This window comes from Periophthalmus magnuspinnatus, chromosome 8, assembly GCF_009829125.3.
Source record: "Periophthalmus magnuspinnatus isolate fPerMag1 chromosome 8, fPerMag1.2.pri, whole genome shotgun sequence".
Classification (NCBI taxonomy): domain Eukaryota; kingdom Metazoa; phylum Chordata; class Actinopteri; order Gobiiformes; family Gobiidae; genus Periophthalmus; species Periophthalmus magnuspinnatus.
Window position 1 is genome coordinate 2,683,396 of NC_047133.1, and position 25,455 is coordinate 2,708,850.

The window sequence follows — 25,455 nt, forward strand, 5'->3', positions numbered from 1 at the left end:
ATTTACATTTAGGAGAAATAATAACAAAGACAATTTTACTTTTATTATTTTTTTATAAATACAGATATATACATTTAGAAGAAATAAAAACAAGTAATCAAGTTTTTCTAGATACACATTTTATATACAGCATTTTCCATATTATATTAAAAAATACAATATTTACAACAACAGAATAAATACATTTTACGTTAACAAACCTATAGTGCAAAACATTTTAACTAGTTGTCGAATAGTGAATGCAATAGTTCCTCTCTTTACTACTCATAAACTCATAAATTTTGTGAATGACAATATGCTGCTTTTAAAATAACTAAATATTTGATTCTAGTTTAGAGGTAGATGTGCAAGAAGTGTGCTACAGCAGGGTGATCTCACTTGGGGGCAGGGTGAGTCTCTTTTCTCTCACTGACAGCAGGTTTTCCATGTGCATTGCAATGATTCGACATAACTCCAAGCCCTAGATGAAAAAATGGAACAAATGTAGTTGAGCTGCATGAATAATAAATGGACAATATGCCCACACTGAAACCACACCTGCTCCAGCTGCAGCTGTGTGATCCTCTGATTTAACAGGTCTCCAATCAGGATTTCCACATACGGATAACTGGAGCCAGAAGTAGGTCTCTGGGTTCGAGTTGACTGGACTTCCTTCAGAGGGGTACGCACCATAGCCTCCTGTTTTAAAAGATGTTAAAAGTAGATTTTTAAAAATGTAATAAAAATCAAAAGAAGAACTTGCAAGTATTTGTGTCTAAACTAAGTGAACATTAATCAAATCATAATGTGGAATTTGAGATGGTCATTATACGTCCAACAGGGGGTGCCATATCCTAGTCTAAAATCTATGTGAACTTCTATGTAAAGTTGGATATTTGCTGCATTTACTAAAGCTGTAATCCCCTGCTAAAAGTTTTCTTACATGAGTGTCTTTGTGGAGGAAGTGTAGTCCGTTCAGATTTACCGCCAGGATGCACGGGGCTTGGACAGAAGCAGAGCTGGAACTCTGAATGTAGAAAAACGAGGAGCCAAACATCGGGAAGGCACTGACCAGGCCTGAGGATTAAAAGAAAAACAAAAATAAACATGACATGATGTAGTTCATACATTTCACATCTGCTATCAGGATTGTACTTTCTTTCTTTCTATCTTTTTTATGTATTTATGTATTTCTTTATTCATTAATTAATTTATGTATTTGTTTATTTGTGTACTTGTTTATTTATTTATTTATTTGTTTATTTGTTTATTTATTTAGTTAGTTAGTTATTTGTTTATTTATTTATTTGTTTATTTATTTATTCATTTATTTATTTATTCATTTATTTATTTATTCATTTAGTTATTTATTCATTTAGTTATTTGTTTATTTATTTATTCATTCATTCATTTATTCATTTATTTATTTATTTATTTATTTGTAAGGGACCATGTACAAATTTATTAATCTTACAAAAGAAAAAGTGATTTGTCCCAGATTTAGCCTCTGTTACTTTCCATCAGTCCCTCTGAGGCTAATCTATGTTGTATAAGGATAAGAAACAATAGCTTGGAAAAAGGTGAGTGTGTTTAGGATAAGAAATCAGTACATCAGGTCATGTTGGGCAAAAAAGGATTAGACAAAATGAGAATTATGAAGGAAAAAAGAAAAAAAAACATGAAACTAGTTGAGAGAAAAGTATAGCATGTGTATTAGTCTGTATTATTTTACTCTGACTCAAAAGGAAAAAAAGGCATTTACCCAAAAATTGAGCTCTGGCTTGATGTGGGGTTAATGGCTGGACGTGCTGCATGTGTTGAGTCACCATGTTCAACCAAGGCTGTGAACCTTGTTTGGAGTAAAACTGTGGGGGGACAGACTCCTGCACTTCACGGCTGCACAAACATTAAATCACAGTTAAAAACACACAATAACAGGAGTAAGTGTAGATACATTTTGTTGACTCTAGCAGTGGTTCTCAAACTGGTGGTATGAGAAGTTATAAAACCTTCAAGGAGACAAGTAGATGGTGCACACTCTCCTCCAGAAAAGTAACATCGTGCACAGACTAAGACTAATCCATATTTTTATTCACAATTGAGTTAGTCATCACTCACAACTACTATAATTAAGTCCCATTTCTGACATGGTTTGGCCCTAGTTTAGGCCTAAAGATATCGTCTCACTCCTCGCTTTTGATCTGGTTGTGTTTTTCTTGGGTGGTACTTGATGTGTAAAGTTTGAAAACCACTGTTCGAGGGTTTTACGTGTCTTTTATACGCGCTTACAGGGTTGGCAGGTAGATGGTATCTTTGGCACGATGCTGCAGGGCTGATAATCTCGCGATCTGCTGAAGATGTTGATCGCTAACATTACCTTGAGGGACCACACTTAACAAAGCTTTCAAGTAGTCTGGCAACACCTAAAACGGCAAAAAAATACAATCAAGACAATGTAACAGAAAGTATTCAAGTGTAAACATTTGTAGTATGTACCTGGTTGTAATGCATGGTGACGTAAAGTTCATTGTCCAGTTTTAGCGGTAAACTCCATATGACTCTTCGGAACCACAGACTGTAGTTGGCGTCCACTGTCTCGGCCTCTGTAGTAATGTCCAGGATGTATTCGCGCTTGTTTAGAGGCCGCACATTCTGACCTATAACGCAATGCAGTTCAATATTAAACATCAATTAATCCATAACTCATTTATTTCTGTTTTTATACCTTTGTGTGTGACTAAAAACACAGCGTATTCATCCAAAGCTTCCTCCCTGTGCAGCTCCATCTCAAAACAAAGCTCTTCAATGACATCCAAAGCAACCTAAGGCAAGTTCGGTTACAGATAAATAACTAATCAAACAAAACTTATTTATAATTTACAGTAGAGTTTAGATTATTCATCATCATACAGAGCATGTCTTGATTTTTAGGTGCCTCTCAATTCCACCAGGCAACAAGAACAGCTGCCTCTTGGAGCTCCTCCCGGCCTGTAACACACAAAAAACAAAAATGAAAGAAATTACAAATGACTTAAGAGGAAAAATAAACAAAACGCAAAGGGAACATACGAGCATTGCTTTGATTTCCATGTTGTTTGGATATTTGATACGTCCGCCATATTGAAAAGTCCTCCGCAGGTTCTGCTCGCAGGCCTTCGCGATACCTGCAACAAAAACATAGTCAATGTACTTTAAGAATCTGAACCTGTTGTATTTCTATTTGTTTTTATTGTACCTTGATATTGAACACTAGGACCAGAACATGCATCGAGTAGAAACTTCATGAGGAAAGGCTTCATGACATCGGAGCAGCGATGAAAAGCTGTCAGGATGTACAGCAGCCTCCATCCTTTCTGACAACTCTCCCTAAACTCACAAACACAAAGCAATTCTTCAGGATGGATGTTTTTTTTCATGTCTTGAGGTCAGACTTGTAACGTGTTGTTTGTCTTACGGTTTGGAGCTAGTGTTGGCCGTGACCTGCTTCATCACTTGACAATACGCTTCATCCTTTATCAGGCCATGGTCTCCACTCAGCTGGTAACAAGTTATTGGATTTATTATTAATTACAAGTAGAATTAAATGTATTATTACCATTTACCTTCAGAATTGTGGTGACAACCTCCTGTTCTGTTAAACCTTTTAGTGGATAATCTCCCATAAACTTCATTATGGCTGAAAATTAAACATTGTTAAAAACCGTATTCTGCGACTTCCATAGAATTTCGATCTTTAACCCTCTGATGCATGAATTATGAAAGCCTTGGTCAAGATCTTTTTCAGAAGCGTTTTTATTCTCAGGACATGAAACAACATTGTGAGCTGCCTGTAAAAATGAATTAACTTGTGTTCTATTTGAAATAAACAAACACAATGTTTCTTTTTATGCTTTGAAAAACATTTCAACAATTTGGGGGGAATTTCAACACTGTATAGGTGCAATGTTTAGGCCTGAATAAGAAAACCAATCAAAACTAAGGAAATGTACTTGCAGTTACACCGACTGACCACTGAATTGACCTCAATGGAGTGTGGCAGCAGAGAGCACTCTAGAGGCTGATATGCAACTCCACCATTTAAACCAATGCATTAAAGAGAAAGTTATGTTTTAGTAGCTGTCCACTGCAGTGACCGCTGTGCACCAGAGGGTTAATACTCTTCACTCACCTAAAAAGATATCTGTGGCCACTCGATTCATTCCACTGTCTGAGAAATCAATCAGGGATTCATGTATTGGGGACTAATAAAATAAGGACGACATTAGCACATATTAGAGAAAGAAAGAGAAATAAACAGTACGTGTCTTGTTTACCTTTGAGAATTTCACCATATCTGCTGGGTCCTTAACCTCCTTACCCTTCTTTGCTTTCTGATCACTGTGGGTAGTTTAGAAAAAGAAGTTTAAGCATGATTTAGTAACATATATGTTGTTGAAGCCTGTGCATTTTCTGACCTGTTCCTCTGCGCCTCTCTGAAGTACTTCCTGGCAAACTCAGACATGTTATACTGACTGCTGTGCACAGGCAGATCATCCAGGTCACTGCTTTCCACAAACATCTTGGCCTAAGTAGATGATGTTTATATTTAATAACACGTAATTCGATATGTACCGGCAAACATCATGAGTAATAAACGTTATAAACCTCAGTGGAGATGTCAAGCTCGTTCGCTGCCACTGCTGAACCCAACGCCACAGCAACAGTAGCAGACGCAGCGACCCGCCCCTGTCTGTCTCGAGGTTCCACTCTCTCCGGAGGCAGGACGAGAAAGTCTGGGGCAGCCACAGGACGCACATATTCACTCGGGAACACGCCTGACTTCCCATAGACAGCTCCAAATCTCCAGCCTGGAAGCAACCACAGGGTATTTAGTGAACAGACGGCAAAGAATTACTGGGTTAAACGTCCAAATAACATCGGATTCATTTTGCAAACATTCTAAACATAATTTCCAAGGGTCTCACTGCTATAATTAGTCGTGGTTCCAATCTATCCACATTAAAGCGCTAAGTTAAGGTCATATTTTGATTATATTTCCTGTAACGGATATTTTTACAGTAATGGAACTAATAGTAAATACCTTTTTTTTTGCGTTCTTACACTTTTTGTCCTAGGCAGATTTAAATAAAGCATTTTTCAAGAAGTTAAAGAAGCAAAGATGCGTTTAAACAACTTAGAAAAGCATAAAAAACAGCCAAACCACCAAACCATTTAAAAAGCGAGAAGGAAACCAAACCACAGCGCAGCAAAGCCAAAGCAGACACCATCCTAAACGCACACAAACCCACCAAACTCCGGAGTGTCCCGCTTTAACTCCTCTAGAAGCATCACCTTTTTTCTTACTATGCAGCCATAAGATTTGCCTGAAGAGACAGAGGTGACAGGAGCGGAGCGTTAAGCGAAGAGAAGCATCGGACAGGTGCCCCGTGAGAAACGTATGTCTCACCAGAGTCGAGGCCATTCATGTTTTGTAGTTTGATGATGTCGCCTTTGTGGAAGCTGAGGAGGTTTCGGTCTTCGGTAATGTAGTTTCTTATGGCAACTACATACTCAGAGTCCTAGAAATCACATTAACAACATGTGAAAACGTACAAATGGCAAAATAATTAAGTGAAATTAGTTATTATATGTGGTATGTTTCTAAAAAAAAATAGGGCAGGGAAAAATGTGTCCAAACCATAAACTGAATATTTATGAACAAAGACTTTATCAACATATTGTTTTGTCGACATTTGACCTTTTTGAGCTCCGTGAGGAAATAGTCAATCATATGTTTGACTTGTGGGGCTTTGGCAGAGAACAGGATCAGCTTCTCGTTGGTCAAGTTGAACTCCAGCATGTTATTTGACGGAATGGATACAAACAGGATGTCCGTGTAGCTGCGCAGGAAGTGAGGCACAAAAACGGGACGTACGTGAGACGATGAGGTTCAAAGTCAAATTTTTGGTCGCTTGACGGTCGATCACCTGTACGGTCGCAGTACTCTGAAGTAGTCTGGGGAGTTAGAGCTGCTCCTCACCATTTTCAACAGTTTGATGCCTTTATGGGACACTGAGAGCACTTGTACGCCTGTCCCTACACTGCCCTGAAACACACAAACAAATTTAAAGCTTGTAGAATCATGTAACGTTTCGCAATGTGAAGATAAACTCACAGAAGCTGGGAAAAGTCGGGAAAAGTAGATCCCCCAAGTGTCTTTTGCCATTGTGACCACCTTCTTCTTCACGTTGTCGTCATACTTTTCCGATGGTTGTTCGATCTTGTGTTCGGCTTTTGTGTGGGAAAAAAGTTACGATAATAATAGAGCGAGTGTTTTTTGTTTTTCAAGATTAAATTGAGGCAAGAGTTTATACCGAAAAGAGCTCGCATCTTCTGCCTTTCCTCTTGAGTGATGCGAATGCAGGCCTCTGACTGAGTATCATGCACAATCTAAACGGATAAATATCAAAGCAAAACCATCAATCATGAAATAATAAGGAAAATAACTAATAAAATATCTACCTGTCTAAATAACAAGTCCAAAATCAGGGGGTTGTTGAATGTTTCTTTGGGATAAAACACCTGCAGACAAAATTTAACAGCTTTGGTCACTTTGTTGAACGTTAAACATATTAAATAAATCAAAAACTAGTCTCGATCAACACCTCTTTCCTCATGTAGAGTTTCCACGGCACATTTGTGTACGTGTAATAATCCTCACTGGTCCGACTGTGGAGTTGAGTCTGAACGGGCTCTTCTTCAACCGGCAGCTCTCTAGAGACTGGGCAGAAGTGTTTTATTGCAGATTGTGCGCATTTTTGCTTTGCCATTTTAATAACATAATAACATTAGCTCACCTGGAGGAGGGGCGGGGCTTACAGGTACAGTAGTGATGGCATTAGATTGCGCTTTGGCTGGTTTTGAGGCTTTTGGTCCGTCTTCTTTTTGTTGAGTGGGTGATGTTTTTCTTGGACTCTATAAGAAATACAGGGGGTGACTGGAATATTGGAGTATTTGTTCGGAATATTTTGATGTCCTGTAGCACGATGGATTATATTTGTAGATAAATGTGCTTTATTTTTGAGATAAGGTTAAGCACAATAATGCTTCAGCCGATACCTGACCAAACGTCTTTATTTAACGTATGTAGGCGTCAATAAGTTCTACATTTAACAAACAATAAATGAATGAAAAAATGAAGTTAAATATATACCGGTTGTGGTGGGTTTGCCATTTGGTCTTTGAGGATCTCCATTGCTTCATCGTGAGGGTCTGGCTTCTTTGCAAAACCTTTTCCATCACCTTTTCTAAAACAAACAAACAAAAATCACAGAAATATTAAACTTTACAAATGCCTGATGTGTGTATAATCTATAATAATTGTCTAGTTGTTTTGCAGACCCAGAGGACGTGGTTGAACCCGCAGGTTGATGCTGTTTGATGATGTCTTTAATGTCATGACTGGGCTCTGTGCGTTCAGTGTTATTAGGACTGGAGCGCACTACATCCTCAGGAGGCGGACCACGTGTTGGACCTGAACAAAGACGAATACGTTTTGTGATACATTAAATCAATCGACACAATAAAAATTAAAAAAAGAAACGATTTTGACTGAAACATACTCGTCCTCCTCGTGGGTGACCCTTCATTGTCTTTTGTCTGCAAACATAAAAGTGTGAAATGTTTATAGGCCATAAGAGTCATAAGAACAGCGCAGTGTAATATGTTTTTTTTAATTATTTGTCTTGGGCAAATGGACATCTTTTCTCTTTGCATAGCCTAGGCAGCCACAATCGATATCAATCAACACAATGATACAAGAGACAAGGAAAAATAAACAAAAACAGACAAGCAAAACACACACACAAAAAAAGAGTACCTCCGATTGCCCAAAAAGGAGTGGGAAGAAGAAAACTTATTTAATCCCACCCCCTCTGTTATTATTTCTTAACTTTAGCATACTTTACTTCCTTTTCATGATTGTATTACATGATTTGAGGTTTAATGTTTACTGACGGGGCTGGCGGTGTAGGAGAGCTGTGCAGAGTACGTGTGATGGTGAGTGGGAGGTGACTGAGGAGCTGGTGTAGATGGAGGAAAGGACGACAACATCTGCTGCTGAATGGCCATGGCCTGCATAGTCATCTGCTGAGCCTACGACGACATCATAGGGAATAATTACAGCATCAATATTTGTAAAACTGTTATGTGCCAGTAAATGCAGTTAGTTCATTGTCATATTATAGCCATAGACATAATAACGTACCAGTATAATGGCTTGCTGGTTGATGATGGCTTGCTGCTGCTGTGTCAACACCGTTTGTTCTGATGCAAAAAACACATTTATGACAAAATTATGTGACGAGAAAAAGAGCTTTCTATAAAATGTGATCTGGAAAAAGTCAAAGGGCAATAAAATAATCGTGTGAATAAAATATTACCCAAATATTTGCTTTATTTTCCATTGTGTTTTTGGCTCTCTGCATTACACTGGAAATTCATGCTGTCATTATAATTGCAATTTGAGTCCAAGAAAATAGATTCACCTAATTGAAGCCCATTTGTTTTAATCTATATGATATAAATGTAGAATATGGGCACCGTCATGTCTGAATAATGAGACAGTCGGATGCACTGCTCCAGAAAGAACGTGGTTTGGACATACTTTAAGCGTACTTTATATTGGTTAACCCAGACATAGATGAAGCTGAGGTGGGATCTCGTTTTATAGTTAACCCAAAGACAAGCATTTTTTCACAAACATGTTCTTGCACAGTATTTCAAACAAATCACACAAACAAAACACTGTTCATCCAACACTCATTTTATGAAGAGCACTTCACCACGTCAGGCCAAACATGCAGGACAACCTGGGTTTTTGTACCTGGCACACCTGTCATCACAGGTAACCCAGGAACTACAGACGAGGAGGGGAGGGTGCCCATCCCTGACAGCCCAGACACACTAGTCACATCAGTGTCTAGGACCTGAGCTGCCGCAGAGGGGGCTGCACGTGGGGGTGATGAGGAGGGTGAGACATGGGAGGGAGGGGTGTCAGAAGTGAGAGTCCTCTGGCGGGCGGGCTGTGGTCGGTTGTACTGGTGGTACGTGGGCGGCTCTGGCTCCGGTGGAGGCGGCTGCTGCTGCTGTTGGTGGTATTGTTCATGGTGGTGGTGGTGGGAGGGGATGGGCATGGTGGGAATGGGTGGCATCATTCCTCCTGCTACTGGGAGCACTGGCACAGCTTGAGGACCCACAGGTAACAACTCAGCATTAGTCATTTAAGCTTGTTAAACTTAAAACTTTTATTAGATTTTAATTAGTCTGGTCTGGTCCCTGCCTTTTTAAGTTGAACATCATCAAGATCATCATTACATCATTACAAAATAAAATAATTGTGTATGAAACAATAATATATGAATAGTATGTTTACAATATTCTGGAATTATTGCTTTCCCGTGTAGAAACTGTGTTGCATCTGCCAAAAGAGGTCTCTTAAATGATCTCTCTAATGCAGTTGCAAAGTGGACAAATTAGTTAGGCAGACTTCAAACTACTGGATCACTTGCTCCAGAGAAGAGTCGGAGGAGAGAGAAGGAGACAGACAATGACAGATCTCTATGAGCCAAGGTTAAATGAGTCATCTGTGGTTACAGTGAATGACTGTCCATACATTATGGATGTGGCCAGACTGCTCATTACAGCCTCTAAGTGACAGATTAAGTTTTGGCAGCTGCATAACTGTTTCTTTTACACGTTACACTGCCCTGTTCGTTGAGTATCATGAGTAACAAAACACATTACATGGATTAGTCTGAACAATGAAGAACTTGGTGAAATCAATGACAAACTCAGTGTAAAGTTCTGGTTTTACAAAACATTAAGCAAGTTAAATATTTTAGTGCAGAAGAAAAACAATCCTCCGCGTTTACCTCCAGGGTGTATTCCTGGTGGATACGGCCGAGTGGGTGCTCTGTTTCCTCTGTCCTCCTCCGTGATGCCAATGCCACCTCCTCCTTTCATTCTGGCTGACAAAGATCTTTCCATCTCCTGAAGTGCACACGTATAATTCATTACATAACAGAATGACACGGAGGAATTTGGCTGCACTATTCTCTTAAAATTCATCTTATATTTTCGTTTTGATTGTTTTGATTTGTAATTTCAGTGTGTCTTTCTTTCTTGTTCTGTAAAGCTCTTAACTCTTAAATTAGTTGTGCTTTACAAATAAACTAGCCTTACATACACTTTTCAAATTAACTGTCTGTTTTTTTGTTTTTAAGAGTAAAATATAATGGTTAAGACCATCCTTTTTCACATTAAACAACATATTTTACATTTTTAAACCCAGGCAGTGCTATAGCTCAACTATTATTTAATTTTTAGAGCAAAAACATTTGTTCCATTCGTGAAAATTAAATCCAAATTGAACAAATTGACACCCGAACATAACTTTCTTGGTAATTAGACGACAAATAGATCACACCAACACAGAATAACTCACTTACTTACAAAACATATGTCTAAATTTGATGTCATTTCTTATCAAAGGTCCTCAAAAACACGTCCATAAAAAGCCACTGTTTGCTCCTTGTGTCCTTCATGTTTCTTGGATTTAAAACACTTCGTCATGTACCGTGCCCGCTGTACGAGTCAGATACGGTATGAGGCTCGGTAACCCAATCATCCTTCTAACCGGGTGATAAAGTCTGCTCCATTCATACGCCAACGCAGGAAAGGTCACATGGGCAACCCGTCTATCATCTCTTTACTCCATTCACATACAGGGAGCTTAACTGGAGTGGAAATACACATCGTCTAAATACCGGCCAAATTACTGTGTCATACTGCGTACTATCCGTAATACCCACAGCTACTTCAGTAACATAACACAAGAGCAATACAGCTAAGTAAATATGGCATACAGCATTGAAAACATTATGAAAACGTGTTTGTTTGACTTAAATAAAAATTATGTTTAGGTGCAAAAAGGAACGTGCAAATAAAATTGACAGGGAAAGTAATAATACAAATGTAAATCATAAACAGGTGGCACGATAGTTAGAACTAGTCACTTTAATAAGCCATGTTTGCACTTTTTATTTTATTTTTATTAAGCATAATCTTTGTAACTTTATGCATGCCCTTATTTGTACTTATTCTGTGTTTTTATGTTGCACTTTATCACCAAAAAAGTTCGTAGTTTGTGAGCTGTGTTCACTGAAAATGGCAATAAAAGTCTTCTGATTCTGATTCTGATAATATTTCAGAATCAGAATCAGAAGATGTTGCCCTAATTATCATCTGAACATTAAGTTTGTGTTTACAACTTACAAAGGCTGCAAATTTCAAAAAGTGTGCTTCTTAAAAATGAGAAAAGTGAGGTTTCTGGCAGCAAAGAATATACCAATTTGTGGAATTCAAAGTGCACATTCGTTGTACTTACTGTGCTACTATCAGACAGAACAGGGTCAAACAGAGAGTCCAAATATCGGTCCATGCCTCTTTGAGTTTGACCATCACTGAAACCGTCAGATTCTGCAAAAAACACCCAAGTATTTTATATTGTTTAAGTTAGAAAATAATGTTTGTACTGTATATGACACCATGTATTTGTAATATATGCACCGTGACTATAATAACCATCAGATTCAGGGAGACTACGTGCAGGTCTGCTCCCACCCGGGACAGAGAAAGGAGAAATTTCCTCATCTGAGTCAAAGCCGCTGCCGACCATAGCACTGAAAGGTAAACATATATAATAGTTTTAAACATGTACAGATATTTCTTTAAGATAAATGTGACATAGTGTGTGCTTACAGGCCAGCATTAGCTCTGACTTTCGCTGGGTCGTCTGTGCTGATTATGAAGTAACTCTTTTGCTTGGGAAAATGTGAGGGAAGTTCCAGGTCTGCAATAAGGTCCATCACATAATCGTGCCCCGCCAACTCCACCCACTGGCCGTGTTCTTTCATTAAGACGGAGCTGCCCTTCCACCAGTCGGACACACCCCTACACACGCACGCACGCAAATAATTAGTAACTGTATGTAGCCGAATTGCTTTTTTAAAACTGTTTTTTGGCACCTGTGTCTCAAAATGTCTCCCGCTAAGTCCTCCCCACTGGTCCATGAGTGCACTGGACATAAGAAGGACCCACCTGGAAAAAAAGAAATATATGTGATTCGAATATTTGTGTGTAGTTTCGAAATTTTAAATGTTTTGACTTGTGGAGTTTAAAAGCAGAAAGCAATGAACCAGCATCACCTGATCCTGACAGGCAATAAATAATCAATGTCTTTGTGGAGTAACTGATACCCACAATAAGCGCTCGTGGCAAACTGAGTACTAGAGTTGGAAAAGACTGTTTACTAAATATGATATGACAAATGCATTTAACAAGACACCTGCGTTCTTCTTGTGTAGTAATTGAGACTCACAACACCATTTAAAAGAGCATAAATTATAACGCAGTTTCCATCCTGGTCTCGTGCCTCACCGTCAAAGCAGTGCACATGCAGCGCCATGTTGGCCTTCTTTCTGTTGGCCGTCCACTCCAGCAGGGACAGAGGGTAAGTGCGAGCGGTCTCTGTGCCGTCTCCAGAGCTGAACTGAGTCTTCTGACCGCCCTGGATCAGCCGGTGTTGCAGCATGGCCTGGTAACCGGCAGGAGCGTGGTCAGACACAAACCTGCAGTGATAAAAGATCTAGTAGTTACAATCCATAAAAGGACTATTTTCTTTTTTTAATAAATATGAAATCTCCTACTTGAGCAGATATTTGTCCATTTTGGCAGAAGGAGTGAAGCCGCACACACATCCCAGCAGCAGCAGCCAGCCTCTCTCGGCATTGTCAGGATTGATGTTTCTCCAAACCTGATTGACCACCTGAGCAAAGATCTCATCACGAACACCGGGCGAGACAATACCTCTCTGGATGATGTAATTCCCAAACATATTCTCTTGGGCTCCATTCAGATGAGGGTCCCCCATGAACCGTAATATCTGTAAATGCAAGGATAAAAAAATAATAAGCCAAAAAATATGTCGAAAAGAGGAAGGCATTTAAATACTGTAATGAAGACAACACATCACCATAATGAAGAGCTGGAGAGCTTCTTCTTTAAGATCCTCTTCAACTCGAGTTAAAGGCGTCTCTAATGGGGCCATCAGCAGACCAAACTTTGGTTGCTAGAAAGAGAAACATATAATGAAATACAGTGATCACAATATTGTGATCTATATACAGTATATAGAACTGTCACAAAGTATTTAAAACAAAAGTCACCTTGAAGTGAATCTGAACATAGCGATAGAAAGTGAAATTATTGATGTCCAAAGGGAGAGTGAGTTGAGTTTGTTCCTGAATATGAGGAGCCTGAAGCAGAGCCAGACAGTCCGAGTGCAGCTCCCTTCTGGCTGGAGACAAAATAGAAATAAAATGGTGTATGATGTTAAAAACCATGACATTTTTACAACAGACCAGGACAGTAACATGTCCTGGTCTATTAAATATATTCAAGAGCTATACAAGTCTAATATGTCATTATAAGAGACATGAGACATGAGACATGAGACATGAGACATGAGACATATGCATCTACATTAACCTCCTGCTGTCTGCAGTAATGCGCCCAGCTCTGCAGGGATCACCAGGTGTGTGACGTTAACCACTTCCCGTTTGGTCAACTCCTAAAGGAACCAAAAATATTATAGAAAAAACACAAATCTTCTCACTGTTTTATGATGTCCTTTTTTTTTTTTACCAATTCTCTTTTCCGTCTTTCCTCTTCTGCCCTCCTTTTTGCTGCAAACTTTCTCTGGAAATAAGTAAAATAAAATTATATGAATTGTAAATATGTCTTTAATTTGTGAAGTATTATAAGAAAAGATGTTTTTTCATGTACCTTGATGTACTGTTTGCGATTCACATACATATGGACTAGTGATCGGAAACTAACCAGACTTTCTCTCATTTTCACATAGCGCTTCCTGGAAAACAAATCATGATTTACATTCATTTTAAAAGAACATTATCTAAATCTAAAAGTATGAAAATACACACAGAAACATATTACTTTATAGTGAATTTTATATAGAAGCCAAATCAAATAAATGAGTAATAATCAGTGATGTACCTGGCGAGATAGCCTCTGCATCGGGCCTGGAGCCGGATCATTTTGTTACGAAATTCTTTGTAGCGTTTTCGGACAAAGAACATACGAGTGTATCGCTGCAGAGTAAGAGCAGCGAGGTGACGGGAGCGCTCTCGTTTACACTCCAACAACTGATAAATGTCTTCTTTCAGGAAGATCTAGAGGCATAAGTCCAGCCAATATTATACACAAATAAATCCTCATCACTATGTATTTTTTGTTTTCAATAGATAAAAACTTGCCTTTGTGACCCCCACGTGGTACAAGCCTGGTCGGAGTGGACACAGTTTGCTCAACATTAGGACACAGTTCTCTCCACTGGCTGCAGGAATCTGATGCACCCCCACGAGAGACTTGTATCTTCACAGCAACAAAAAATGTAGGTTAAGACAAAAGAGGCTTATGAATGACACATTTATATATGAGTAATACCTAAAGAGAAAGACATCAAATTGCATTCTGATAGGATATCCCTCTCTCCGGATCCTAATTGTCTCTAAGATACCAGAATGTCGAAGCTGGTGACTGACCAGTTCATCCTCAAACACACGCGGGTCCTAGAAAAAAAAATACTTGTGAAATAACAAGCAAAACAAGTTGATTAAATATATTGATCAATAAACTACCTTCAGATTATTTGGCTTGATACAGCGCACAAAAAACGGATTGCACCTGAACAATAAAAAGGACAAGAACAAATAAGAAACGTACCATAAAATGACCATAAAATGTTTCGTTACCTCTCCATCTTCTCCACCAGCTCCAGGAGGGACTGCTGAAACTTGCTGCTGACAGTAGACGCTTGGTATTTCCGTGTGACTGTGCTGCTCTTCCTCTTGTGACCTTTTTGCTGACCTATGAGCTCCAGGTGCGCCACAAAGATGTTGGACACCATCTACACACAGGCGACACACATTTATAGAAACAATTTGCGCTTGCTGTGCAGATGTTAACCTTAGATTTACCTTATTCTTGCTTTGAATAAACAGATCGAGAACATCTTGCCGGACCTGGTCATAGTTTTTATCAAGAAACTTATGAACCTGTATCAGTAACAGAGAAAATTACTAAAGAAACAGGCTTAAAATTTAATACTGTCCTGAAAATAATTGTGCAGATGAATGAATATGACGTGAAAACATACCTGATAAGTGACCCGTCCTGCGTAATGCTTGATACCAAACTCAGGAGTCGGCATCTTTGGCTTAATGTACAGAGGGTTGTGGACGTGGTGATAATGACATTTTTGTAGAAAGGTGTGGTCTGTTGCCTGACAAACAATTTAAATAGAAGATTATGAGCACAATCTAAAATATTTGTTTCAAGTTTATTGTTTTTCTTCTGTACCTGAGGAAAACAGCTTTGATCATCTAAAATTCTCAATATCCCATGAGGCTTTGCAGCAACAAGATCAATGCAGGGCTGGTTGTCACTAAACGGGATGTCTTGCCAAAGGACCTGTTCCCTGCTGTATTCTTCCTGAATATAACACACAAAAACTTATCAAAAGCTCTTTTTTTTTTAAACTTTGAAATGAATGGATCAGATGAAAACGCAGTAACTTTGTGCTGTATTTTTATGTCACCTGTTCTTCTCTGAAAATGATCCGATTAAAGAAAAACTGCAGGTATTCATTTGCATAATTGATACAGAGTTGCTCAAAGCTGTTGAAGGTCAAGTCCTGAAAATAAAAACAAAAATAAGTATTAGTTATTAACAAATTATAAGTGTCTAAACTACGTCACACTTACCTCAAAGCCATAAATGTCCAGGATAGAGATGGACAGTGTGTGTTGATGCGGATAAACCTGAGAGTTGATCTTCTCCGTTAACCAGTGGAAGAGCAGTGAGTACAGGATCTTGGCAACTGCATCTCTGAAACCAAAGAAACAGGCTAAAGCACAAAGGGCTCATGATAACAGCACTTCAGGCTATCGCATCTGCTCTTTCTTACCTGGCATCAATAGCACTTTCTACAGTAAGTGGTGTGAAAATCCTATCCCTCATTGTATCCTGTGGGGAAAAATGTGCAAAAAACACATTAATAATATGATTTAAACAGTCTAACATCATGGGTAGTGTTAGTGTCTGTAGTTGAGATGACAAAAACTATGTACGGACCGTTACTTTGTATGTGATGGCTTTCTGCAGCCCTTCAGGAGAGATCTGCAGAAGCTCCGACACCACTCTGATCTCTTGGGCACTGATCACTGTCGCCACCTCCTGGCCATCAGCCTACAATGCACGAGTGAACAGACGTGCCATTTAAACACGAGATACAACATCAAATAGTATGACAAACCAAATGCATACCTCATGTCTTTGAAAGAAGATATTTCCCAGATGCAGAATAGAGGCAAGAACTCTGAAGATGGAAGCCTGGTCCTCAGCAGCAAAGTGAAGGATTTCCATGGCAGCAACAAGTCGGCGGTAATCCTCTGCATCATTTTTTCCTGTAATCCCACAATCCCCTCCCTTTACGAGAAGCAACACTACAGATTTAGTTATTCATAAACGTCCCAAAGTGCAGATTTGGTGTAGTTGTACCTGATTGAGGTAATAGTACGTCTCGGCATCCTGCAGGTAAAAGGCTCGCTTTTGCTGTGACGGAAGACCTGCCAACATCTCGTAAAAGATATGATAGTTCCTCTCATCTTTGGCCTTGAAGTACAAGAACATCACTATCACATGAATAAATGACACATAGCATAAAGTTACATAGATAAGCTTCAGACAAAGTAAGTTACCTGAAAGACAATACGAGACTTCTCCAGCAGATACTGAGAGGTTATGGCACCACTGATCACTCCGCTAAAATTATAATTAATAGGCTACATTGATATATAAAATACAGAATTGAAAAATCTAAATGGAAAGGATATATTTTATTACACTTACTTTTCTAAAAATACTTCAATGTATTTTCCAAAACGACTTGAATTATCATTTCGCACAGTTTTGGCATTTCCAAAAGATTCCATCAGAGGAGCTGCCTCAAGTATCTTTAAGAAGGGAAAAAAAACTCAGAATCATTAAAGATTTACTGCTATGTGCTACTTAAAGACAACCACTCAAAAAAAAGGTTATTTTAAAAAGTGACTAATGATTGATTTATATGTCATTTTCAAAGCAAATCAAAACTAACAACAAAAACATTACAAACAAAGCAATGAGCCACTCTACACAGATACACCTCTACTAAACTACAAGTCGAGAAGCACAAGTCATGCAATGGGGCCACGCTACCTCAATCTTTGATGAGTCAGGTGAAAAACAGAATAAGTTGAAAATCAGGTACAGTTTTTAATGTTTAAAGGTTAAGAAATGCATAAGATTATACTAATGCATAAGACATGTACATACCTGTTGTGCAATGTTACTCGTGTGCTGAATTGCTGCGAGGTAACGAAGGACTAGTTTTGTCGCCTCAGTTTTACCAGAGCCACTCTCTCCACTAAACAAAAGATAGAAAAAACAAAAAAGCACCTTAGGGATAATAAATAAGCTATTCATTAAAGCATTGAGTTTATTACTTTTTATTCAGAGTTCATTACCCAAGATAATGTGGCCATTTGTCTAAATATTAGGCTGAAGTGATTTCCATTTTTGCATTGAACAGCTTGAAAGACACACTTGTTATATTCTACAGCTTAACACTAAATAGCATCATTATACACGCACGGCCGAGGATGGAGGTGGGGCTGGATTGGTGTTTAAGGACATTGGCACCTTGGACACATTACAGGATTTAGTTTCAACTCACGGGCTGCGAAACTAAAAAACTGGGCCATTATTGGTCACTGTACACCAGACCTCAGTTACCCCTTAACATGCGCTCACGATCACATGTACATGTAGCAGGCGTGCACACAGTACACACATGCTAGAAAGCTGATCTGCTGCTGGCCTAGACCGTGCTGGGCTTTCCTTACAGGGCCCATATTGAGCCACATGGAGCCTCACTGTGCATGTGAAGCGTTTGTGGCCTAATTGGAACAGCACATGTTTGTGTCCAGGTACACATGACTGTTCTCTACTGTATATGATTACATCTAAGTGCAGTTCCAGCAGATTTGCTTACTCTTTCTATATGCATGTGTGCTTTACTCATTCAAGAGATCAGTTTTTGACAGAAGCCTGATAGAAAGAGCAGGGCAGGAGTGAGAGATGACTGTATTAAGTTTGCTGGCAAGTAAACCACAGACAGAAACTCATGAATTTGCAAAGACAAAGTCAACTGGAGATGGAAAATGTCCTAAGTTCCATCCACATGTCTAAACAAGGTTAACCCCATGATGTACAGTGTACCGGCTGCAGCGCCACTGTTGACTCGTACTTTTGATCTATGTGGACTATGTGTAATAATGTACTGTAATGTAATCCTTTAAATAGCGCCAGTACAAAATGTAAATGCCTTTCTAATTATGATACATAATATGAGCCTCAGTATATTTTTCAGATGAAGTACAAAAATCACAGTGAAATACCTGATTATTATGACCTGGTTGTGATTGGCATCCATCAGTTTGGAATAAGCAGCATTTGCTATGGCAAACAAATGCCTGGAAACAAAAAATAGGAGAAACAATTGTTTCCAATTTCTACATAAAATAGATGGAAACCATGTTTGATGTGTACTATGAATCTAGAACCTATAATTACAATATGATTAAAAGTCAAACTTACGGAGGGTTCTCCCCAAGAGCATGGCCCTTGTAAAGTAGCACCATGTCGGTCCCATAGATGTTGTACATCCTGTAGGGGTTCACGGACACCAATATACTCCCAATATATGTCTGGCACAGAAAACAGATCATCAGCCAGTGTCTTTAGAGGACTGCAGTGTGTAGTGTCACATACATAAATGAGCTCCCTCTGAAATCTTGTCTTTATATTCAGCAGAACAGCGCCTTCGTGCATCTCCCTGTATAAAACATCAAAACATAATCAACACATAATAAGCCAACGTGGTTTAAGATATTTCTGTTCTATTTAAGGCAGCTATGTGATACAGAAATATGCAGGTTTTTAAGAATGAGACGAAGAACCCAGGTCAACTTACTCCAGTTGTGTCATATCCTCCACACCATCTTCTTCTCTTTTTTGCCGCTGAGTCACAGATGACAAGCTTCGGATAGAGTACATCTATAAAACACACACCTAGTTAATAATTCATTTTTGTTAGATATTTCACTTGATGCGACCAAAAATGTACTTTCCAGGAATGCAGGTTTGCAGATTGTAACATTGATGTTTTGAATGTGTGTTTGAAACAAAGTAATTGCAATACTGAATATTGAAATATTTATGCTATTCTAAATGTAAACATTTGTTTGAATACATTTATGAACTAATTAAGTTTCTTTTACCTTATCATACCAGTTCCCCTCCGGTTCTCCCTCCCTGCTCAGATTCCACTGTCCTTGATCCTGCCCCATTTGTCTTTGTTCTCGGAGGTCGTGTGGGATCATGAGCTCTCCGTCTCCATACATTGCCCATTCGTCTTGCATTTCCATCCCCTCCATTCCTGGACCATAAGCCCAGTGCTGTCCAGACCCTGCTCCTTGGACTTGTGGGGACACTATGGCATATGAAGGCAGGCGGTATGAGGCCCCCCGCAGATTAGTGTTTAGTAAGGCACCAGAGAGGTTAAGGCTGCGGGGTTCTGGGGTTCTTGGAGCACCAAGCCTGTTCATTATGTTGCCATCAGGAAGACGATATTTAGCTTGGCGAAGGTTTGGGTTTTTAGACAACGCATTTGACAGGTCAAAGGAACGGGAGTCTGAAGCTTGCTGATTTGGATTCATTAGGGATCCATCAGGCAGGCGATACGAGGCCGACCGAAGGTTCTGATTGCGTAGGGCATTGGAAAGATCAAGGGAACGTGACCCAGATGTTTCACCAGAACCAGGCTGCCTTAGGAAAGAGGTGTCTGGAAGTTTGTAGGATGCGCCACGGAGGCCTGTGTTTAGTAAGGCACCAGAGAGCATTGGCCCTGAGGGAGCAGGGGGAGAAGGTTGGTTTCGTGAAAACAATGACGATGCACCAGGAAGCTGAAACTTTGCCATCCGCATATTAGCATTTATTAAGGCACCAGATAACCCAGGGGAGGACACGGGACTTTGGGGAGTTGGTTCCTCCCTCCCTGGACGAGATAGAATGGAACCATCGGGTAATCGGTAAGAGGCCATTCGTAAATTAGAACTGAGGATAGAAGAGGAGAGCATGGGAGAAGAGGGAGTGACAGGCTCGGACACAGGCTCCTCTCTTGAGACTAAAGTTCCGTCTGGTAGACGATAGGTGGCTTTGCGAACATTGGGGTTTAGCAGTGCTGAGGAAAGCATTGATGACATAGGGGAAGGAGTTGGTGCAGGCTCTGTTCTCGTAACCAGTGATCCATCTGGCAAACGATATGTAGCCTGACGCAAACTGGGGTTAAGCAAGGCAGATGAGAGCATAGAAGAGGACAGAGGGGAAGGAGCTGAAGTAGGTGCAACAGCAGCTGCAACAGTGCTCTGGGGCATCCTCAAAGTGCCACTTGGAAACCGGAACATTGATCCCTGGATCTGGGAAGTTCGTAATCCACCAGAGAAAATAGGAGTAGTGCTAACACTGGCGTCTGGCTGATGAGTTGAAGGAGGAGCAGAAGAGGCAACAGACATTGGGGAAAGATGACGCTGAAGAGGTGAAACAAAGGAAGCATTACGCAGCTGGGATGTAAGCATAGTTGAAGACAGTTGTGGTGAGGATTGAAGAAGGGAGGCAGGGACCGTCGCTACCTGTGGGGTGTAAGAACATTTGTAAAGAGGTTAGAATTGCGCAGTAAAGGAGAAGCACTGAGAACAGATGAATTCTGCATTGACACATTGGACTGACCAAGAGAGTCATTGGTGTTCACCTCTTGGCTCACCTGTTCGTTGGATATAATTTGCTGCCCATCAGGCAGTGGTGAGGTGCTTTGTTGTAGAGTAGAGGATGTATTGTTGTTCTGCAAGTAAGGATTCTGAAGAGCACCTCCCAGAAGAGATGATGCAGATGCAAGGGGTGAGGAAGCTCTAGAAAGAGGAGATGGAAGTAAAGGAGCGGACATTACTTGCGGATTTGGTAAGGGATTTGCCAGCATCGGTGATTGTCCTGGTTCCATCATAGCTAGACCATGCTGGGGTACGCTTTGTAATGGTGTTTGGGGTGCCATGGGTAAAATAGGCTGGGGCATTTGCAGAGGTTGTACAAACATTTGTGAATTCATGCTTCTAAGGGGCAGTGGAGATGGAGGATGAGAAAACTGGTGCATGGGAGAAGCTGTACGTGTGGGAATCGGAGATGCGGGATGGCTCTGGAACCTGCGCACTGATGGTTGTGGAGATATAGGGCCATTGTGTTTTAAAGAGGGCTGTGGTGAAATGGGTACGGCATGAGGGGCTCTAAATGACTGTCTAGATTGAAGAGAGGACTGGTTTCTGGCCATACGGAAGGGTTGTCCCCTTCCCACAGGTCTATGAAAGACTCCTTGAGAACTACCAATCTGATGTGGTCCTACTAACCCTGTAGGTCGCGAGCCTGACCTCGCTAGCATGGGGGGTCCACCCCCCATCTGAGCTGTTGGTGAAGTGGGACCACTATGAATGGATGATCTAAAAGGAGCTACATGCGTGACAGGGGGTCCATGTCTACTCCGTCGGTTTGGATAGGGATTAGCGGGAGAGGGCTTGACCGCTCCCATTGGCACCTGTGTTCGATTTGGTCCACCTCGGAGCCTGCGAGTGGAAGCCCTGGTGGGGAGTGGACGTCTGGTAATCTGTGAGGGGGAACTGGAGGGTGGGCGATGAGGTGAGGCTGGTCGGAAAGCACGGGGTGGGGATTGAGGTCTGTCAGATAAAGGGGGGCTTCGCCTTGGGAGTGAGGGAGAAGAGGAACGCTTCTGTCTGGTTGTTTGATTTCTTCCTTTAGGTCGTGTAGATGGAAGGGGCACCGCATCCGGAGGGGGCTGCTGTCTAAAAGAAAGTCTTGGAGAAGGAGGCCGGCCTGCTCTTTTCCTGATTGATGCTCGGGGAGAGGATAGGGGGCTTGCAAGTGGTGATTGAGCCCTCTGTGTTGGAGCTCTTTGCAGACCGTTGCCTCTTCTTCCTCGTGCCAAAGACGGCTGTGTCCTTCCTGATATTCCTCTTCGTTGTTGAGGGGGAGAAGGTGGCGGACTCGGGGACCTTCGCTGCTCTCTTGGGGACATCGGTGGACCCCCAACAACTGAGGCACGGTTTGCAGGGTCTCTTCTATGCAAACGAGGAGAAAAACGAGGTTCGGGTTCCATGTCAGCTTGAAAATCCATATGACGGCGCGAAAGGCGTGGGGAAGCGCGAGGGGAAGCTGGGGCTAATGTTCGTACAGATTTATTTCTCCGTGAAAATTGTGGTGAGGGAAGAGGACTGCGTCTCACTGGCCTTGGTGAACTCACTGGTGAATGAACAGGAGAGCGCATTAGTGGGGGCATTGCCGGAGGGACAACATGCGCCATTTGGAACATTTGTGGATCTTGAGGAAGAAATGATGGCTGGTACGCAGGTGAAACCATATGTGCGGACATAGGAGTTGCAGGAAACTGACTTGGGGAAGCAGCCAGTGGAAGGTGAGCAGTCTGAGGAGGAAGAAACTGATTTTGCTGAAACATAGGAGAGGGCGGGAGAAGTGGCTGCTCATACTGCATATCTAGCATCATATCTTGGTTGTTCAGTGCAATTGAGGGTGACATGTGAGGAGGAGGAGGTAAAGTTTGCACATCAAGTCTCTCTTGTCCAAACATTCTCACCTGGGGTCTGGGGACTTTAAATTGTTCTGTTGTAAAGGGCTGGGGCACAGCATATGACAACTGTTCCTGTCCATAAAACGGTTCCATTTCAGCGTGATCAACATACAAAGATGGCTGGTATGAATTGTACATAGCAGATTGGTCGACGTATCCCATCACTGGATCAGCATATTGGCCCATAAATTCACCATAACCTCCATTCATCATGTCATAAGTGTCTGCATAGGTATAACCCATATTTGGATCAAAATAATCCTCGTATTGATCATATTGCTCATAAGGATTATGACCGTTGGCATAATTATAACTATATGGATCTGGCTCCATTGGATAGAGCATTTCATTATCACCATAGTAATAATCCATTTCATCTTCATAATAGTCTTCATATTCGTCATCATAATATCCATCAAATTCGTTGAAGTAATCGTCGTAGTACTCATCCTCGTAATAAAAGTTTCCCTCATCGTCATAGTACCCATACTCATCCTCCCACTCCTCATCATCATAATAATAATCCATGTCTTCTCCATAAGGGTCATAAGGGTCATAAGGGTCGTAAGGGGCATAGGGGTCATGGGTCATAGCGCGTCTGTGTAAGCCTCTAGGTCTCCAACCATCATGGTAATCTTCCTCATACTCATATTCATCCGCATCGAGGTCATAACTTTGATTGTGATAGTACGACGGCCTTCCCTTATCGTCCCTGCGGATATATGACAAGCGCTTTTGGCCCCGTTTTACTCCCGCTAGTCTGCCGTGCCCTTTCACCGTCAAGAATCTCCCTGTCAACCAGTTAGTGGCTGCAGCTATCTTTCCCAGTAGTTTGCTTTTAGTCTTAAACTCTTCTTCTTGCCTCTCCTTTCCAAACAACCCCTTGAATTTTCCTCCCATTCCCTTGGCTTCAGCTGCCATTTTCCCACTTTTCCCGCCTAAACCCGAAAGATTGAGTGTCTTTTTCTCTGTGTCTTTAGCTGCATCTTTTTTACCAAACAAACTAAATCCAGAAAGGCCAGGTTTTTTGTCCCCAGATTTACCCCCGAGCCCAGCGAGAAGTTTGCTAGCACCAAGGTTTGGTTTGTTCCCTGCAGCCGGCTTTTTCTTCTTGGAGAGTCGCAGGAATAGGCGGGAGGTGCTTTTAAGGTTTCTTTTAGGCTTTGCTTTTTCTGGTGGTTTAGCAGGTTTCGCCATGGCAAAGGGGGATGTCTTTCCTGCGATGCTGGTGAGAGCTTTGGACGCCCCTTTAAGTTGAGCTGCTGATGGCTGAGGTTTTGCCGGCGTAATGGGCTTTTTTGGTGCTTGAACGGCAAACCCCATCATTGCCTTTGAAGCCCCTTTAACATTTATATCAGTCATCTTTTTCAAGTTAACTGCACCCATCCCTTTCTTCATCTGTGCCCTCCTCGGATCTTCTTCTTCCTCATCATCGTCAGACGCAGCTGCTTTGGATGAAGGTTTAAGATTCTTTACAGCCATGGCCTTAGATGCCCCTTTCAGCGCAGCTTTTGCTTTGCCTTTATCAACCTTCTTGGGTGCCACCTCTTCTTCGCTCTCATCTTCACTTTTGACATCGTCCTCAGATGCGTCCGACTCACTGGCAGGTTTTTTACTCTTTCCTTTACTTTTGGGGTCTTCTGCCTTCTTCCCCCCCTTTTTGTCTTCTTTTCCTCCCTTTTTCTCATCCTTCGCCGCCTTCTTTGGCTCCTCTGATTTGCTTTTCTTGGGAGTAGATTTTGAGTCACCCTTTTTGGGAGCCATAATGTTCTTCTTTTGGTCAGATCATCTCCAGTGATAAAAAATCCACATCGTTCTAACTTGTAGATCTACAGACGGCCACAAACCGTAGTCTTTTAAAACATAATCCAGTAACAGGTTCTGCCATTGGAAGTCACTCACATTACAGCATGAAAAAAACAACACTTTAAAAAGTTTGCTCATTAATGTTGAAAAGTATATCACTTTCAGTTCTACCTTTACTTTCATCCAGTGAATTCCTCAAACAGCTTTACAAAAGAAAAACACAAACTTTTCAGCCTTGGCTTCAGTGCATTGTGCGGAGAGTCAAAAGTAAATCCCAGGAGTCACAGAAACAATAAATGCCGGTGCTATCCCTGTGACACCGAGTCTTTAGTCCTTTGAGTGTCTTGCATTGTCAGCTCATCTTGGGAGTCCGAAATAGAATCCTCATCTTGGCCGCTGCACAAACTTTGGCAGGAGGTCCCCCTGTGAGGACAGCTGAAGTTTGCCTGTGTGAGCCTTGGCCTTCGGGGGAGTCCTCCTCTTTGTCTGAGCCCGGAGGCATGTGTGTGGTTCCCATTTGTGCTGGTATCCTCCCCTCGCACACGTCAGTTTGCCTTTATGACCTGCTGCAACCTCCTGTATCTCTCTAGTTACTACGACATCAGCCCTCAGCATCTCAGCTTCAGCTCCTGTCAAATCCACTGCCTGTGAACGTTTGCCAGTATTATGTATAGTGTTTATACGGAGGAGTCAGATTTTAGGTACGCCTGGTTAGAGTTGCAAAGGGCACATAAATGTAC

The 25,455-nt window shown here is 41.1% G+C and overlaps 1 protein-coding gene across 1 annotated transcript; it reads right to left on the reverse strand.

Annotated features, from left to right (window-relative positions):
- Window positions 1-310: 310 nt before the first annotated feature.
- On the reverse strand, window positions 311-24,673 carry myo15aa (myosin XVAa). Its single transcript, XM_055223767.1, has 68 exons — window positions 22,714-24,673; window positions 21,842-22,382; window positions 21,023-21,167; window positions 19,482-20,891; window positions 19,175-19,257; window positions 18,973-19,036; window positions 18,799-18,908; window positions 18,600-18,674; window positions 17,472-17,566; window positions 17,011-17,134; window positions 16,860-16,923; window positions 16,660-16,773; window positions 16,426-16,587; window positions 16,234-16,347; window positions 16,067-16,125; window positions 15,864-15,987; window positions 15,698-15,793; window positions 15,460-15,591; window positions 15,257-15,382; window positions 15,078-15,155; window positions 14,853-15,007; window positions 14,739-14,784; window positions 14,545-14,669; window positions 14,355-14,472; window positions 14,095-14,270; window positions 13,864-13,948; window positions 13,723-13,776; window positions 13,567-13,648; window positions 13,245-13,375; window positions 13,052-13,147; window positions 12,726-12,961; window positions 12,457-12,647; window positions 12,045-12,117; window positions 11,779-11,970; window positions 11,587-11,699; window positions 11,405-11,496; window positions 9,891-10,008; window positions 8,843-9,202; window positions 8,225-8,283; window positions 7,975-8,112; window positions 7,581-7,617; window positions 7,347-7,492; window positions 7,172-7,267; window positions 6,816-6,933; window positions 6,624-6,739; window positions 6,481-6,540; window positions 6,333-6,408; window positions 6,134-6,249; window positions 5,946-6,064; window positions 5,717-5,858; window positions 5,426-5,537; window positions 5,268-5,342; window positions 4,624-4,826; window positions 4,434-4,543; window positions 4,293-4,356; window positions 4,148-4,220; window positions 3,582-3,655; window positions 3,434-3,516; window positions 3,215-3,345; window positions 3,049-3,143; window positions 2,890-2,967; window positions 2,705-2,801; window positions 2,476-2,636; window positions 2,269-2,402; window positions 1,742-1,875; window positions 923-1,056; window positions 538-678; window positions 311-460 (listed from the first exon to the last, which is right to left on the reverse strand). Exons 1-68 carry the CDS (start codon window positions 24,671-24,673, stop codon window positions 359-361), a joined length of 11,343 nt encoding a protein of 3,780 aa, XP_055079742.1. The 3' UTR covers window positions 311-358.
- Window positions 24,674-25,455: the final 782 nt, after the last annotated feature.